This window comes from Desmodus rotundus, chromosome 4 (genome assembly GCF_022682495.2).
Source record: "Desmodus rotundus isolate HL8 chromosome 4, HLdesRot8A.1, whole genome shotgun sequence".
NCBI lineage: Eukaryota > Metazoa > Chordata > Mammalia > Chiroptera > Phyllostomidae > Desmodus > Desmodus rotundus.
In genome coordinates, this window is record NC_071390.1 from 115,096,413 (window position 1) to 115,113,738 (window position 17,326).

General features: G+C 33.8%; 1 protein-coding gene across 2 annotated transcripts in view; it reads left to right on the forward strand.

Moving 5' to 3' along the window:
* UPF2 (UPF2 regulator of nonsense mediated mRNA decay) overlaps window positions 1–17,326 on the forward strand; it is a 115,016-nt gene that overhangs the window by 72,028 nt on the left and 25,662 nt on the right. For both annotated transcript variants that reach the window (XM_024580183.4, XM_024580181.4), the window contains exons 10-15: window positions 4,698–4,811; window positions 6,852–6,968; window positions 10,033–10,218; window positions 12,301–12,504; window positions 13,215–13,490; window positions 15,551–15,734. In XM_024580183.4, the coding sequence (XP_024435951.2) occupies window positions 4,698–4,811; window positions 6,852–6,968; window positions 10,033–10,218; window positions 12,301–12,504; window positions 13,215–13,490; window positions 15,551–15,734 (1,081 nt within the window). The remainder of the gene's footprint in view (window positions 1–4,697; window positions 4,812–6,851; window positions 6,969–10,032; window positions 10,219–12,300; window positions 12,505–13,214; window positions 13,491–15,550; window positions 15,735–17,326) is intronic.

Sequence of the window (17,326 nt, forward strand, 5' to 3'; positions counted from 1 at the left end):
TTAAGAGTAATTGTGGATAATACACTATGTTACATGTTTTGAAAGCTGTAATGTACAGTAATACTTAAAATTGTATCATACTCCATAACAGTAGTTAAGAGCTTGTGTATCCAGAATCACCCAAGAAGATTTTTAAAAACATGTATATGTATTTCCCAGCCCTAATCCCCCTAACTATTCAGCTTCAGTATATTGTTTCTGAAATACTTCTTTATATGTTCTTTGTTTCTACATTACTTTAACCCTAAAGTAAATAAGATAACATAAAAAATAAGGACGTGATTTAGAAGATACAAAATATATAAAGTAGAAAGAAGACAATTTCATCACTTAGAAGTAAATTCCAGTAATATTTTAGTATATTTTCTTTACCTTTATCCCTCTGTAGTTTATATTGTATATTATAATTTTTCATTACTTATTTCTCATGCAGAAGCATTTTACAGTGTCATTCGAAGCACTCCTTAAACATCATTTTAAAGATTGTATAATCTTTTGCTCTGTACATTACTTGCTTAGCATCAAGTGAAGTATAGTTGTCATTACCACCACAATCATCATCATTCTTATCTTTATTCTTAATTTACCAAATGAGCCAACAGGTTCACAGAATTTACATGAATTGTCCGAATACAGGTACCCTCAAAAAATTGCACAGAATGACCTTAAGGGCTTAGATGTTCTAAACATAGATCTTTTATTCTTTCATCACTGCAGTATATATGGAAACATTAAGCATTTTCATTTATTTGTTTACTCAGTAAATATTTAGTGTCCATGTATTAATGATACAAATATACAAACATAGATTAAATTTATAGTAGCTAATACTTGACTCTTGTGGTCTGGGTAGTTATGGTTTGGTACATGTGCTTTACATGTACCAATTCACTTTAAGACTCACACCACCCCTACGAAGCATGTTACTTTTATTCCATTACACAGATAAGAAATAGAGGCATAGACTTTAAGTAACAGCTAGTAAAATGATAGAACTGGGATTTAAACCCAGCAAATATGGCCCAGGATCCATATTCTTAATCTATCCTGGCAGTTCACAAACTAAGAAAAATTAATGAGATTTTTTATATGCAGTGCTTATCAGACATATTTGTGAAAAGGTCTTTATAAAGACTGTATTTTAAATTGCAAGGCTAAAACAGTCAAGTTTATTCAATATAATTTTTTAATATTAGAAACTAAAATCTAGTTAATTCTATTTTTTCTATTTATCTCTAGTTCCAAAGTTATTTTGAATACCTTAATGATGTGATTAAAATAAAGTTCTGTAAGTTGAATTTTTGTGATTTTTATTTTTAATTGATACAATTTTATTGGAGCTTTAAATTAAATACAATTATGGTGAGCTCTGATTTTTTCTTTTAAATGAGTAAATAGTTTTGTTTAAAAATTATCCCTGAAGATCTAAAAAGTCTAAAAACTTACTTCTGCATGCTATAGAATCTACATTCTTAAAAATGAAGATGATAGCCCTGACTGGTGTGGCTCAGTGGGTTGCATGTCATCCCCCAAACCTAAAGGTCACTGGTTTGATTCCTGATCAGGGCACATGCCTGGTTGCAGGCCAGGTCCCCAGTTGGGGGCGTGCAAGAAGCAGCCACACATTGATATTTCTCTCCCTCTCTTTCTCCCTCCCTTTTCCTCTCTAAAAATAAGAAAACTTAAAAAAAAAAAAGTGAAGGTGATAAATTTCATTTAACTGTTAGCTGTATGAGTATGTAGAAGTTTAGAGTTTATAATAAATTATTACCATTAATTGTCTAGCCACTGGCCAGGTTAGGATAGCACACACTAGTGTAGTGTAGTGTAATTCTCACTAAAGGAAGACAGGGATTTAAGTATTGATTCTTGGTCAAGTCATAGGTTTGATACGTTTGTGTTCTTTGGTTTTTGTCCTAACTACTAAATCAGAATTGTAACAGCAATTGTTCCTTTTAGAATGTTATTATGTGGAACAAATAAGACAGGATAGTATTCTGAAAAAGTAAGGAACGACAAAGTAGTTGAAGGCACCACCATATTATTGTTCTTTTTATTCAAATAAAAAATTTCAGGACTGTAGGTTTGGTTTTCTGATGAAAATGTAATGCTGAGGTTGAATCCAATTACATTTATCTTCAGGTGTCTGTTCACATTGTACTGTTGTGATAGGATTTTGTTGTATTCAGCGCTTCTTGAAGTATGTGCCTATGTAGGGGGTTATATTTGTAAAGGATTTGAACTTTGGTATATAACTGTGACTAGTGTTAAAAAAGATAATTATTATATGGGAAATTTCATTATAAAGAATCTATAATAATAAAGCAATAGCTTGTCACTATAATACCCTGAGCCTTAATGTTTTTGCTTAAGTGATCTCTTAACATTATTTGTTTAATATATTTTATTGATTGTGCTATTACAGTTGTCCCATTTTATTCCCTTTTATTCCCCTCTGCCCTGCCCCCCCCACACACCAACATTCCCTTAGTTCATGTACATGGGTCATACATGTAAGTTCTTTGGCTCCTCCATTTCTCATACTATTCTTAACTTTCCCCTGTCTGTTTTGTACCTACCATTTGTGCTTCTTATTCCTTGTACCTTTTCCCCGTTCTTCTGTCTCCCCCCTCCCTGCATATAACCCTCCGTGTGATCTCCATTTCTGTGGTTCCGTTCCTGTTCTAGTTGGTTTCTTAGTTTGTTTTTGTTTTTGCCTTTTTTAGGGTCAATTGTTGATAGTTGTGAGTTTGTTGTCATTTTACTCTTCATGGTTTTGATCATCTTTTTCTTACATAAGTCCCTTTAACTTTTCATATAGTAAGGGCTTGGTAATGATGAGCTCCTTTAACTTGACATTATCTGGGAAGCACTTTATCTGCCCTTCCATTCTAAATGGTGGCTTTGCTGGATAGAGCAATCTTGGATGTAGGTCCTTGCCTTTCATGACTTGGAATACTTCTTTCTAGTCCCTTCTTGCTGGTAAGGTTCTTTTGAGAAATCAGCTGATAGTCTTATGGGAAATCCTTTGTAGGTAACTGTCTCCTTTTCTCTTGCTGCTTTTAGGATTCTCTCCTTATCTTTAATCTTGGGTAATGTAATTATGATGTGCCTTAGTGCGTGCTTCCTTGGGTCTAACTTCTTTGGGACTCTGAGCTTCCTGGCCTTCCTGGAAGTCTATTTCCTTGGCCAGATTAGGGAAGTTCTCTTTCATTATTTTTTCAAGTAAGTATTCCATTCCTTGCTCTTCCTCTTCTCCTCCTGGCACCCCTATGATTCAGATGTTGGAGCATTAAAGTTGTCCTGGAGGTTCCTAAGCCTCCTCATTTTTTTGAATTCTTGTTTCTTCATTCTGTTCTGGTTAAATGTTTATTTCTTCCTTCTGGTCCAAACTGTTGATTTGTGTCCCATTTTCCTTCCCTTCATTGTTGGTTCCCTGTACATTTTCCTTTATTTCACTTTTTATAGCCTTCACTTCTTCCTCTGTTTTAGGAACCATACTCAACCATTTCTGTGAGCATCCTGATTACCAGTGTTTTGAACTGTGCATCTGATAGATTAGCTGTCTCTTCATTACTTAGTTGTATTTTTTCTGGAGCTTTGATCTGTTCTTTCTTTTGGGCCAAAAAGGTGTTCTGGAACACCTTTTATGTAGTGAGGGGTGGAGCCTTAGTTATTTGCCAGGCTGGGGCAACCCACGTTGCTGCGTTGTGGTGCTATATGTGGGGGAGAGGTCCAGGAGGGAACAATGCCGCTTGCTCAGCTCTTGGCTGGCCTTCAGTCACTTCCCCCACTAGCCACAAATAAATTGGGCCATTCAGTTGCTGATTCCCATGTGGGTAGGTGTGTGTACATTCTAGGACCCTGTGGGTCTCTCCAGTGGACTCTCTTGTGAGGACTGGAGTTTCTTCTGCTGCTACCTCAACCCACGCAGGTGTTTTTAGTCAGAGGTTTTGAGGCTTTATTCCCCGAGCTGGAACCCTGGGTTACCCCGTCTGTCTCACCCCCCAGTTGTTCCTCCCAGTTTATCTGCATGCAAATGTGGGACTGTTGGTCCTCCAGTCGCTGCCTTGCTGCTTGTCCTCTCCACCCCAGCTGCCGATCTCTGCCCCCTCCTACCAGTCTGGATGAATGTTTCTTGTTTAACTCCTTGGTTGTCAGACTTCCATACAGTTTGATTTTTGGCAGTTCTGTTTATTTTTTGCTTTTTAAATTTTTTGTCCTTCTTTTGGTTGTTCAAGGAGGCAAAGTGTATCTACCTGTGCCTCCATCTTGGCAGGAAGTCACATTCATTATTTTTAAAGCAGCATCTCCTAAGGTGTGTTTTCTTACAATATTAATGTAGTGGGATGTTAACTAGTCATTGTTAACATTTCAAAAGGGGGATTTATGTTGCCAAATAAATGTTAGAAATATTTTAAGTCAAATAGGTTTCTTATTTTGAGATCCTCTTTAAGTCTGATAAAAAGCGTTATTTCCCCAAGTTATTTGACCCTGGAACTGTTTTGCAAAGCACTTCGTAGCACTGATGTTCAGATCTTATTTTGCCTTAACTTAAAACCATTCGAATATAGCAGAAATTATACTGAAATTTATTTAAAATATTTGGAGTGAATTCAGTCTTAATAAAATAACAGTTCTTATCACAGAGATTTTAAAATATTAATTATCTAAGCAATGTCTCTTTTAATTTGTAGGTACGAAAAAAAGACCAGATCAACATTGAAACAAAGAACAAAACTGTTCGTTTTATTGGAGAACTAACTAAGTTTAAGATGTTCACAAAAAATGATACACTACATTGTTTAAAGGTTAGTGCTGAATTATTTGAATTTTTTGATAGGTTTAAAGTTTTGTAAAAGTTATAAATGTGAGAAAAAATGAAACACTTAAGAAATACTGGATTAATCCAAAGAAAGGGAAGAAGGAAATAAAAAGGAGTATTTAACAGATGAGCAAAATAGACAATAAATAGGATGGTAGATAGAAAAACACAACTGTTAATAGTAATTGCATGAAATATAAAAAGACAAAACATATCAAATAAAAGCCTTAGGACTATAAGACTTGATTAAAACAACACTAATATATGCTGCCTGTAAGAGACATGCCCTTAAATATGTATAAAGGTTAGAAAGGCTAAAGTAAAAAGATGGGGGAAATAGTCTATGGAAGGACTATTCAAAAGATACCTGACTATATTATTATCAGACAAAATAGACTTTTAAGGTATGAAGCTATATTTGAAATAAAGGTTAGTTGATAGTGGTGAAGAGGTCATTTTAATGGGAAGGTGTTACTTCCTGAATCAATATGCATCCAATAATGTAGCTTCAAAATATATCAATCAAAAATCGACAAGGAAAAGAGAATTAAACCAATCCACATAGTGATGACACACTTGAAAACACCTTCCAGTAGCTTAAAGAATGGTCAGACAAAATTAGGTAAGTATTGTATATACGGAATTGAATAACACAGTTAACAATATTGATCTAATTGGCACTGTACCCAACAGTATTGATTTAATTGGCACTATACCCAGCTGAATTTAGTCTCTTGAAATAGACACACAGATCATTTATCAAAATCAACCATAAAGAAAGTCAGCTAATTAGAGAAGATTGAAATGATCAGATCATGTTTTCAGTCTACTTTGGAATTTAAACTGGAAATTGGTAACTCATCATATATGATAAAGTTGATATAGCATAGATGGAATAATTCTGCATTTGGAATTGGTCATTACTAACAATAATACCTTTTATCAAATTGATTTCCTTGGGATGTTACTAGGTATATTATACAAAATGGGTCCTATGGATTCAAATTCATTTATTAACTCAGGGAAAACCCTGAGTTAATAAACAAATTAAACAAATTTCTTTAATTTATGAGTTAATTAAGAGTGTTAAAAATACAGTCCTTATAAACATTCAAGGGGTTAAGTTTCCTAAGTCTACTTGGAGCATCTCAGAACACTACAAAGTACATTTAGGGAAACTCTGGACACAATTTTGAGAGGGATTGTGAAAGCTTTCTCAATGCGGTAATTGAAAGGAATAATTTACCATATTAGTATATTGCTTGGGATTAATTATTAAAAATTATATAGGAAGGCTATACATTTCTTTGACAGAAATTCTATTTCTGTAAATTGGTTTTCATGAAATAATCATAAATGTATGTACAGATTATAGGGATGTTTGTTATATCCTTGTTTATAATAGCAAGACATTATAAATAATTTGAATGTCCAGTAAATAAGAATCAATTAACTTTTAGCATAGTTTATATTATACAGTACTATGTACCTTTTTAAATCATGGCATAGTATAAATAAGGACATGGAAAATCATGTTAGCCAAAAAGAACCCCAAAACACCAGGATATTAAAAGCCATGTCTGAATCTATTTTTGTTTATAAAATAGAAGCATAGAAAAAGATTGAGAGGATAAATGCTACTGAAGTGTTATGGTAATGTGTTTGTTGTAAACTTTATATAATTTTTTCGTCAGAATTTTAAAAGTAAATCTTACTTTAACAAAAAAAATCATTTGGAAAATGTTAGCTCTGTACGTGATGTGTTTAAATATGTGGCTTTGATATTAGTTTTCATATGTCCATCTAAAAGCAAAGACATTTAAATATATTGAAGTTTTTAGATAAAGTTTTTATCGTGAAACACAAAAGATAACCAGCAATGAAGATTGTTGAACTAAAGTTAGATTACTTTTGTTTTTTCTATTGACATTTTTAAATTTACGTAGATTAGAAATACAATTTTTTTATTTTCTCTAGTGGATTGAAGTATTGTCTTTGTGGTTTTTCATCATTATTATTATTACAGATGCTTCTATCAGACTTTTCCCATCACCATATTGAAATGGCATGTACCTTGCTGGAAACATGTGGAAGGTTTCTTTTCAGATCTCCAGAATCTCACTTGAGGACCAGTGTACTTTTGGTAAGGGCTTGAGAATCCTAGCAAGAATTTGAGTTTCTTGATTTACTTCAGGGGTTAAAAATATTGACCAGTACCTGTTACCTTGCTCTGCCATATAAATATAAACATTTCTACCTCAACTAGAACATTTTGTACATAAGAGCTGCCATTCCTGGAGAGTTGTTGGAATTTTCCTCACGTGGTTGCCAGTGAGCTAACAATATTGTGAAGCAGGATTAAGTTTAACCAAAAATAACTTTTGACAGATGATGCAAATGAATAACTACTCTTAATACCATTACATTAGATTGGTGTGCCATAAGCACATGAATTATAAATTTAACATAATAAAATTAAAATTTAAAATTAAAAAACATAAAGTATAAGCCTAAAAAATTACCTGTGGGGAGAAGTTATTTTTTAAGTTACTTAGTATACTGAAACGGCCATCTAGTTTATTAAGCAATTAAGTTATTGTGCTTATTGATAATATCCATGCATTTTGCTGGTAGCCTTTGGTGGGGGGTAGTGGGAGTTGGCGTTAGTGTTCAGGAGAGCCGTGGTTTAGGAATCCCTGGCACACATTGGCATTTTATCAGTGTTGCTGTTACAAAAGTCTTGATTGTGTCATTTTCCCTAGATATGTTATTTTTTTAGAATCCAGTTATGAGCCTGAATACTTTGCCTGTGATACTTAAAAATGAAGAAACATGAGACTTTATTTCTCTTAAACAAAAATATTAATGTGAAGGCTGTGAAATGGAATTGATTTTCCAAATTCTCTCTAGATTTATATCACATTAATCATACAATAGTTATTCCGAGTTCAAATTTTTATTGTAACAAGGAGAAAATTCTTCCTACTCTTTGGGTCATTCTGGTAAGATTAAAAGAGACACTGAATATAAGAATGTATTAGTTGAAACATATGCAATGTTATTAACCAGTGCTACCCCAATAAATTTAATTTAAAAATGTAATAGAGATGCTAAGAAAACTTAGTTTTTAATATTTACTTTTTATTTATAATGAATCCTCAATATTTTTTGCTAGGGAAAATATTTACTAATTGTGGTGGTATGGATGAACATCGTCGCTGATAACCAAAGTCCTTCCTGCCTAACTGATTTTCTTGGCTCAGTGGACCATTTTGCCTCTTATAGCAAAAAAGAAGCTAGTTGTTATTATTGATTCTCTTGCTTTTAGGATAGGAGCCTTGTTTATTTACCATTTTGTGAGTCCTGTGCGTCAGGCATGTTACTGCTGGTTAGGAGGAGGAATACAAAAAATGAGATGTAGTTGCCATCCTCCAAGTGGTCCAAATCTAGTGCTAATTCTAATACAGTGTTAAGTGTTTTAATATAGTTACACCGAGAATATTATGGGCTCATGAAGGGGGTACCTAAGCCAAACTTATGAATCAGGAAATACCTTCCCTAACAGCTTCATACCGTTCACTGAGTTACAGACCTTTGGGTTATAAAGATGAGAAAGATAGTCCACGCTGTCATGGAATCGAATTAGTCAAAGGAGTAAATAGGCAATTGGAATATATGGTGGTAAATGCAATATAATAATATGGGTAAGCATAGGGTATTATGGGCATAGATAGAAGAGGCACTTAATCTAGTCTTGATGTGTTAGGAAATTTTCCTGGAAAACTGCTGTTTAGAGACTAATCCGAGTCTTAAAGGTAGAGAAAAAAGACACACTGAGTCAAGTAGCTGCAGATGCTACTGAAGAGGCAGGCAACAAGCTAGATTTATACAGAGCCCTGAGTGCTTTACCAGCAGTTTCCCTCTGCACACTTAAAACCCAAAGTTCTTACTATGTCTGCAGAGTCTGGTATTAATTACCCTGCCTTCCCTGCCTCTTAAATCTCATCTCATCCAATTTCCTGAGGGCACCTCACTGGCCTTAATTTAGTTTCTGTAACATGTAACTCTCCTCAGAACCTCTATTCTTGCTGTTGCTTCTGCTGTGAATGCTTTCCCCATGGCTCTTCTCAACTTTTTGTCATCTTTCAGGTCATTTTCTTAGAGGCCATCCCTAATCCACCCTACCTAAAGTAGGCTCCTCATGACACTCCATCTTAGTGCCTTATTATTTCCCTTCATACCACTGATCACAATTATTATTTAAAAGATTGTTAGTTCATTTGTTGACTTGTTTATTCTGTCTTCCTATGCCAGACTATAAGGCTTTATGAAGGTAGAAAACATGTCTGATTGACTGTTGAGTCACAGCACCTGGAATAATGTCTAGCACATAGTAAGTGCCAAGTAAAATGTTTGTTGTATGACTGAATAAATTCAGTAATCTTAATCCTTAATATGATACTGTTTTAAGAATCAGGAGTGCTGTTTGAAGATCTTCAGCTACTTGGTGGTTCTCAACTGGCATCTATTGGGTAGAGGTCAAGGTTGTACAAACATCCTACAGTATACAGGAGAGCCCCTGTCCCCCTATGGCAAAGAATTACTCAGTTCAAAATGTCAGGTTGAGAAAACCTAAAGTAGATGACGATTGATGACTAGATCTGTGTTTTTAGTCACCTCTGAGTTGGTGCTGAGGGCTGTGGACAAATATAAGACCTTGGGGGCTTTTAGTGTTCTTTTCTGTAGACATATGTCAGATTTATTTGGTACAGTGTTGAATGGCACAGGCTCTGAGAATATATTTGCTCTCAGTTATATGTGAAACAGGTAGAGCCAGAGTCACCCCTTTATTCTTATTTTTGGTCCTTAATTTCAGTCACTCATATATAGCATATGAGTCCTAACCTTGTTATGCTTAGACTTCATGTAGTTTGGCAGAGATACACATTACATTTGTAGCAAAGTTCTCTGAGTATTTTATTGGACAAGGCCTAAAACCAAGCAGTTATGAACTAATTTCTTCTAAACAAATGATTACTGGTATAACAATCACTGTGCTTGCACCCTTTTAGAAATACCTAGTGATTGTTTTTTTCCTTTGCTAGCCCTTTATCCTGAAATCATATCATTAAGAACTTAAAGTTTTGTTAGGAATAAAGAAACCTTAGAATGAATGTATTTTGACTAATGTAGACTTTTTATTTTAGGAACAAATGATGAGAAAGAAACAAGCAATGCATCTTGATGCAAGATATGTCACAATGGTGGAGAATGCGTACTACTACTGCAACCCACCTCCAGCTGAGAAAACAGTGAAAAAGAAACGTCCTCCCCTGCAGGAATATGTCCGGAAACTTTTATACAAGGATCTCTCCAAGGTCACTACTGAGAAGGTAAATCTTTTTTTTTAATCAATTAAAAAAAAAATTTACTGATTTTAGAGAGGGAGAGGGGGAGAGAGACATGGTTGTACACACACACACACAGAGACATCGGTTTGTTGTTCACTTGCTTATGCATTCATTAGTTGATTCTTGTATGTGCCCTGACCTGGGATTGAAGCACCAGCCTTGGTTTATCAGGGCGATACTCTGACCAACTGAGCAACCAGCCAGGATGAGAAGGTAAATCTTAATGGAATCTATTCCATAGTGGTCAACTTGAGATTTGTGATAGTTATATAATTCAATCAAATTAACTCTTTTCCATCCTAATGATAATAGTATTAAAAGCCGTGTACTTTTCTTGTAGCCTATACACAAAATTGTTATAGGTCAGGGGCATCTATTTCAGTTTTTGTAGGTTAGTTTATAAATTGCTTTAGTGCCCCACAAAATAGAGATAAGAAATTCAAGTATCTTGCATTAGTCACATTTTGTAAATGGAGAAATTGAAGCTGAGCTATTGAAGTCCCAGCACTGAAGTTTAGGAGATGGGGGATTAGATCCCAAGTTCCATTATGATTGACTCTATACGAGTCTTCCTAAGAAGGAATTCATACAATGTTACATAATATATGAGACATGTTTTGTTTTCCTTTTATGGTAATTTTAATTAATTAAAATGGTAATTCTTGTAAACTGAGTTTTGATGCTATACAAGTATATATATATTTGAAACTGTGACTTTGTCTCCAGTATTCTGTAATGAATTTTTGACTTTAAATATTTTACTTCAGAACTGGAGATCTTAACCTTGAATGTGCTTTAGGAGGCCCTTGACTCTTTGAAATTTTCTGATTCTGAATTCTGGGGCTATCTATATTTTTCTGAAGACACTATAGCTTGCTTTAGATTCTCAACGGGGGTCGCTTACCAGAAAAATTTAAGAACCACTGATCTGTTACCTTAATTATGGTAGTTACCCTTTTAGAAACTTCACTTTTAAGTAAGATATGTTGAACGAAACATTCTTGGTTAATTCTACAAGTTAAAACAATACAGTATACAGTATAGAACTTTTTTCTTTTTAGATAAAAAATTAACTTCTGGGGAGAGAAAACTTATGGGGAGGATAAGAGGCATGAAATAATACATGGGTGGGATAAGAGGTAATAGGAATGATAGTGCAGCTTTGAAAATTAAAACCAGTTTTCAGAGAGTCAGAAAAACAGTTTAAAACAATAAGGATTTTTGGCAGCTTTTAGAGTTGATGAGAAATTTGAAAAACACAGAATGCTTATGCAGTTGAAAAGACATTAATATTGCTAGTGATGCCGACATGAGAACATATTTAGTGTTATAAGATGGATTGTGGGTATAGAGATGAAAGGAATACTTTGCAATCTGCGAATAGTATCCATTTTCCTTCAGAATGAAAATGGAAGGAACTTGATTACAGATAGAGCTCTGCTGATTCTCTCTTTACCAGTGGAGTTTTTGAAATAGTAATAGCCAACTTTTATGGGGTACCTAGAATGTGCCACTTTGCTATATACTTCACATGTTTTCACTTGTCTAACCTTTACCACAATCTATGAAGTGCTTCTATGGACCCCCCTCTTTTACATGAGGAAACAGGCACTGTGTAATGTTAGTCTTGATATTGTGTTCTCTATCTTAAGTGATCTTCTAACCAATTCACCTTGGCTTTATTTATTTATTGGAAAACTTTGATATATAAAAAGTGTCCAAGATTACATACGTCCAATGTACATGAAAGAAACCATTATTTTTGGTAAACCTTGAGTATTTCAATGACCTTAGTATATGAGTACATACTGTTAACTTAATACAAACTAGGAAATTTGGGGGCATTATGGAAATATGCAGAGAAAATGTGAATGCATTTTGCCAATAATCAGAAAAATGTCATGTTTAATTTGTAAAGTGAATAAGCTGATAGAGGATCTTTAAAGTATTTTCCATTTCAAAAAGTCTTCATTTGTATAATCATAATAAAATATCTATATTATTGGGTATATTGGACTACTATGTGCTTACCTTAGTAATTGAAACAGAATTCTCTTTGTTTAGGTTTTGAGACAGATGCGAAAGTTGCCCTGGCAGGACCAAGAAGTGAAAGACTATGTTATTTGTTGTATGATAAACATCTGGAATGTGAAATACAATAGTATTCATTGTGTGGCTAACCTCTTAGCTGGCCTAGTGCTCTACCAAGAGGACGTTGGAATCCATGTTGTGGATGGAGTTTTAGAAGATATTCGATTAGGAATGGAGGTAATGAGGACTTTTTTTAAAGTTGCCAAATGGGAGTTTTTGAAGAATTTAAACAACTTTTAAACCCTATTATTGAAAAATAATATTTTGAAAACTTGCCTTTCCCCATATGATGTCATTACTATTACCTCTTCAGAATTAGGGGTTTCTTAATAAACCTTGTTGTACTAGATTTCTTAGGTTTCTCTCAGGCTAATTCTGGGGTTTATTTTGCCTCTTTTTCTCAAGTCCAGTTAAGCTTATTTTGGAAGAGAATAGTACATTTTTTTTTATTTCTGGGTTACTGTTGGGACTCAAGTTATAGGACCCTATAAATTTGTTAATTAGAAGAGCTTATAATCATTTGGTAAAACTTTCTGTAAGCAGATCCTTCTGTCTGTGGGCTTATTTTCTTAATTCATGGACTATAGAGAAAATAAGTTATGTGGGACTGATACGGGAGAATTACATCGTGTTTTATAGACTTAATTTATTTAATAGCTTAATACTAAATTTAATATTTAACATGTTTTTTATTGAAACATTGCATAGATAGCCATTTCTTAGAGAAAAAAGATACAACTGACCACCTTATTAGAAAAGAAGGAGAGGAACCATTATTTCTTCTGTTTAGCATTCTTTCAGTAATAGATGCTGTCAAGTGAAGGAGGGGGATTTTACCTCTTTTCAAGCACATTACTATTCTTTAATGCAAATTTTTTTTCTTTTAGGTTAATCAACCTAAATTTAATCAGAGACGTATCAGCAGTGCCAAGTTCTTAGGGGAACTTTATAATTACCGAATGGTGGAATCAGCTGTTATTTTTAGAACTCTTTATTCTTTTACTTCATTTGGTGTTAATCCTGATGGCTCTCCAAGTTCACTGGACCCTCCTGAGCACCTTTTCAGAATTAGACTAGTGTGCACAATTTTGGACACCTGTGGCCAGTACTTTGACAGAGGTTCCAGTAAACGAAAACTTGATTGCTTCCTTGTATATTTTCAGGTATATAAGCTGAAATATGTGTTTTGGCATCATTTAATACATTGCTTATGTTCTAAAAGTATTCAAGCAGAAACACTGAAGCATTCATATATCATATATATGTTCATAATTAAACTAGATTTATTCCTGCAAGGATCCTTTAGAGATTTTTAAACTTTGGTGAATTTTATCATATAAACATTCTAATTTCATTGTAACTTTTATGTTTGATAATTTGGGCAATTATTTTGGTATAGTTTATAAATTTGTTATAGTAATTTATGAGTTATATTTAGTACAGTAACTTATGGACTAAATTACTTGTGATTTTTATATATACATTTTCCTCACCTATGTTCTGGTTTTACATCTGAAATTCTTACTTCTAAATCTTTTTTTTTTTAAGGAAAAAACTGGGGAAAATATGTTATTTTTTAACACAGGAAGAAATATTTATTTTTTGGTAAACTCGGGTTGTGCTTTCCATATCTTGATTTTTAGTTAATTATATAGACTTATGATTTAGAGCAATTATGTATAAAGTAAATTCAGATACAAATACAGAGAAATTTCTACAACTTCTATAAAGTTAGTGTTTCAAAAGTTAACTTTGTAGGTTGGTTGTTTGGAACCCAATCACTATTTCCCATAAAATACAATATTATAAGTACTGGTTAGGGTGAACAACTCACTATTGAATTGTCCAGATGTTACTGAAATAAAGTACCAATAGTACCATTCAACTCTATATGATTACTGTTGTTTAGTATTGTTTTTACTCACCCAACGATGAAGAAAATAAATTTAAGACTACAACAGGAGGTGTCAGAAATACATCCACATAGCAGCTGGTGTTCTTAGATACTCTTGGGGAAGAGCAGTTCATTACTTTCTCCTGCCGTGGGGAGGGGAATTGCACACTTGAGAATCAGATTCCCTGTTGTCTCAAAGGCCTGTCTTAGGTTCGAGACTGCCTGTATTGAAACCAGAGTTTTGCTACAACGTGTAGCTGTAATTGTCAGTCCCCAAAGTAGAATCTCTTTCAGAAGAGAAGCCTTATTTGAGAAAGAAAAGAGCTACCCCAAAATATCCAAGAGCAGAAAGAGATAAAAGCATTGTCTACATTAACAAGCAGAAATGTGCAGTAGGGATAAACCCCGGGCAATGGATGTAAGAAGTGAGGCTTGGGGATGAGGTCAGTGTGTTCTCCCTAGAACGTAGAGTGAACTGTTAGGTATTGGGAGGCCAGGTAGAAAGGATCACCTGTAGCAGTGCTTCTAGACTTTAATGTGCATACACCTGGGGGTAGTGTTAAGATGCAGATTGTGAATCATTTGGTCTAGGGTGGAGGCCTAAGATACTGCCTTTCTAACAAGCTCCAATTTGAGGTCCACACTTTTGAGTAGCAAGGACCTAGAACAAACTGGGGAGGAAGAGTGAAGCACCCAGAGGGAATACCTGTTGTATACAAGTAAATTCTTGGGTTGTGCTCTTTAGTTAAGGTCAACTTAGTAATTTTAAGTCTAAAACAGAATGAGGGAACGAGGATAGGAGGAGGGAAGATATCTAAACACTGCTATATACACAGTAGGTGTTCAATAAGTAATTGTTGATTAATGATTTTTATATCTTAAAAAGTCCTATCTTTAGATACTTTAATTGACCTTTTAAGAAATCAAAGCAGGTAGCATAGAGAAAATAATGTGTATCAAAACTATGGCTTTGAATTTGGTTGTTTTTATAAAATTTAATATTTAAACCTGTTTAGAAGTGGGATTTCTGACTTGTTTCATTACCTGAAAATTCATTTGGTATTTTATTCATAATTTTTTCTTGCCTTTCAAAAGATTTAGTTATAATAAAACAATATTTAAAGTCAAGTCACTAAATTGCCTAGAAACTGTATAGATGGAGGGAAATAAGTGGAATTATGGTCATTACTGTTGATCATTAATAAAAATGGTAGGTGTTTTGTATAACTTTTTAGCTTAATTATTATAACTAGGTGACACCACAATACAGGTTGTTATTTAAAAATATTTTTGTTATTATTATAGCTAAATTTATTTTTTTATTATCAGCGTTATGTTTGGTGGAAGAAGAGTTTGGAGGTTTGGACAAAAGACCATCCATTTCCTATTGACATAGATTACATGATCAGTGATACACTAGAACTGCTAAGACCAAAGATCAAACTCTGTAATTCTCTGGAAGAATCCATCAGGCAGGTACAGGACTTGGAACGTGAATTCTTAATAAAACTAGGTAAGAGAAAATGAAGGTGGTATTTGGAAGATTGTTTTTAGAATTTGCTATATAATGATATCAGAATTTATTGTATACTTTCAATTTTGATTGTGTTATAGTATTAGGTAAGACCTGGGTGTCATACTTTTGGATTTCATTAATAATCCCAAATGGAGGTTAATAGTCATGTAAAACTTGAAGCCAATGGTAGTAATGGGTAAACACAATTCTTTTGGCTTCTCTTAATTTTAGAATTTTTGGTTGCTAATATAAAAGGTACTTTAAATTAGAGCACCTGTTAAAATACAGGATATACTTTCAACAAAAACATTATTTCCTAAGATATTGTAGGTTAGAAATTATAGAAGGGAAATACCTGTTAGAAGTTTGGAACTATCCTATAGAATTTCAGACCCTATTATTCACTGGGAGAGTTGTCTCTATTTCTAAGGCCCAGAGAAAATGAGAGAAACATGCTACAGGAAGATTGGTCTACTTACTTTCTCAGTGTCCTTCTGAGATTGTTGTAGAGGAAGAGTTAGCTCTTGAATAGCTTCCACGAGGGAAGAAACTTGCTAACTCTGTCAGTGGAAATGACTGGAACAAGGTGTAATGTTACTAATCAGGTTTACTTGCAGATAGTTGTTAGCATGTTTCATTTTAGTCATTTCAAAGTGGTAGGTTTTTTGGCAAATAAGCTAGTTTTATTTCCTTCTAGCACTTTGGACCTGTCATTAAGTCAGTCCTTAGGAGTTTCTTACCTTCACCAGTTATACTAATTGTATAACTTTGCTCCACTGCAGTATATGAAGAACCACGTTTCATGGTGAAGATATTTGTGATTTTTTTTCCTCTAAAACTATTTTTTTGCATTACATCCAGCATATTAGTAGGATTACTTTGTCCAAAGCCAGATCCTCTTTTGGACAATATGATTGCTCTTATCTATCTGAGCGTTCATTTTAAAGGTGCATATGATTATGCAACCATTAACTTTTCTTACTACTCAACCAGTAAAGTCATATGTGATTCTTTTCATTGTCTCGATTGTCTACTTTCTTTTCCTTTTCAAATTTCTAGTTTAAAATGATAATTTTAAGTAAAGTTCTTATTTATCTCTTATTTATCTACTTACTTCATTTACTTTACATGCTTTGGAGTAGTTGATTCCTAGCCTTGTTTCTCAAAGACTTTTATGAATGATATTTTATGTAGTGGGCATGAGGAAATACTAGTTTGATATCCAGTTTGGTAGCAGTAAAGAGATCAATGTGCTTTATTCTTTATAGACTAAAGTTTTTAAGTGAAAGGACTTCAGCCTCACTTTAGGAGTCTGTCCTTGTTTAGAATACGGAAAGGGAAAAATAGGTCACTGTTTGTAAATGAAAATAAAGGTGGCAGCTAGAATCACTATGCTATGAAGTTGTCCCATTTTCATCCTCTTTTGGAGTCTAAATATCAGGAAGAAGATCTGCATGACTAAATCTATATTAAATCTATTTCCAGTTGATTAAACCCATAATATAATAAATACAATATCAAGAGCCTTTGGTAGTTTTTTGTGTTTACTTGGCCAATTCATCATCTCAGTTTTATCGTAACCTAATGCT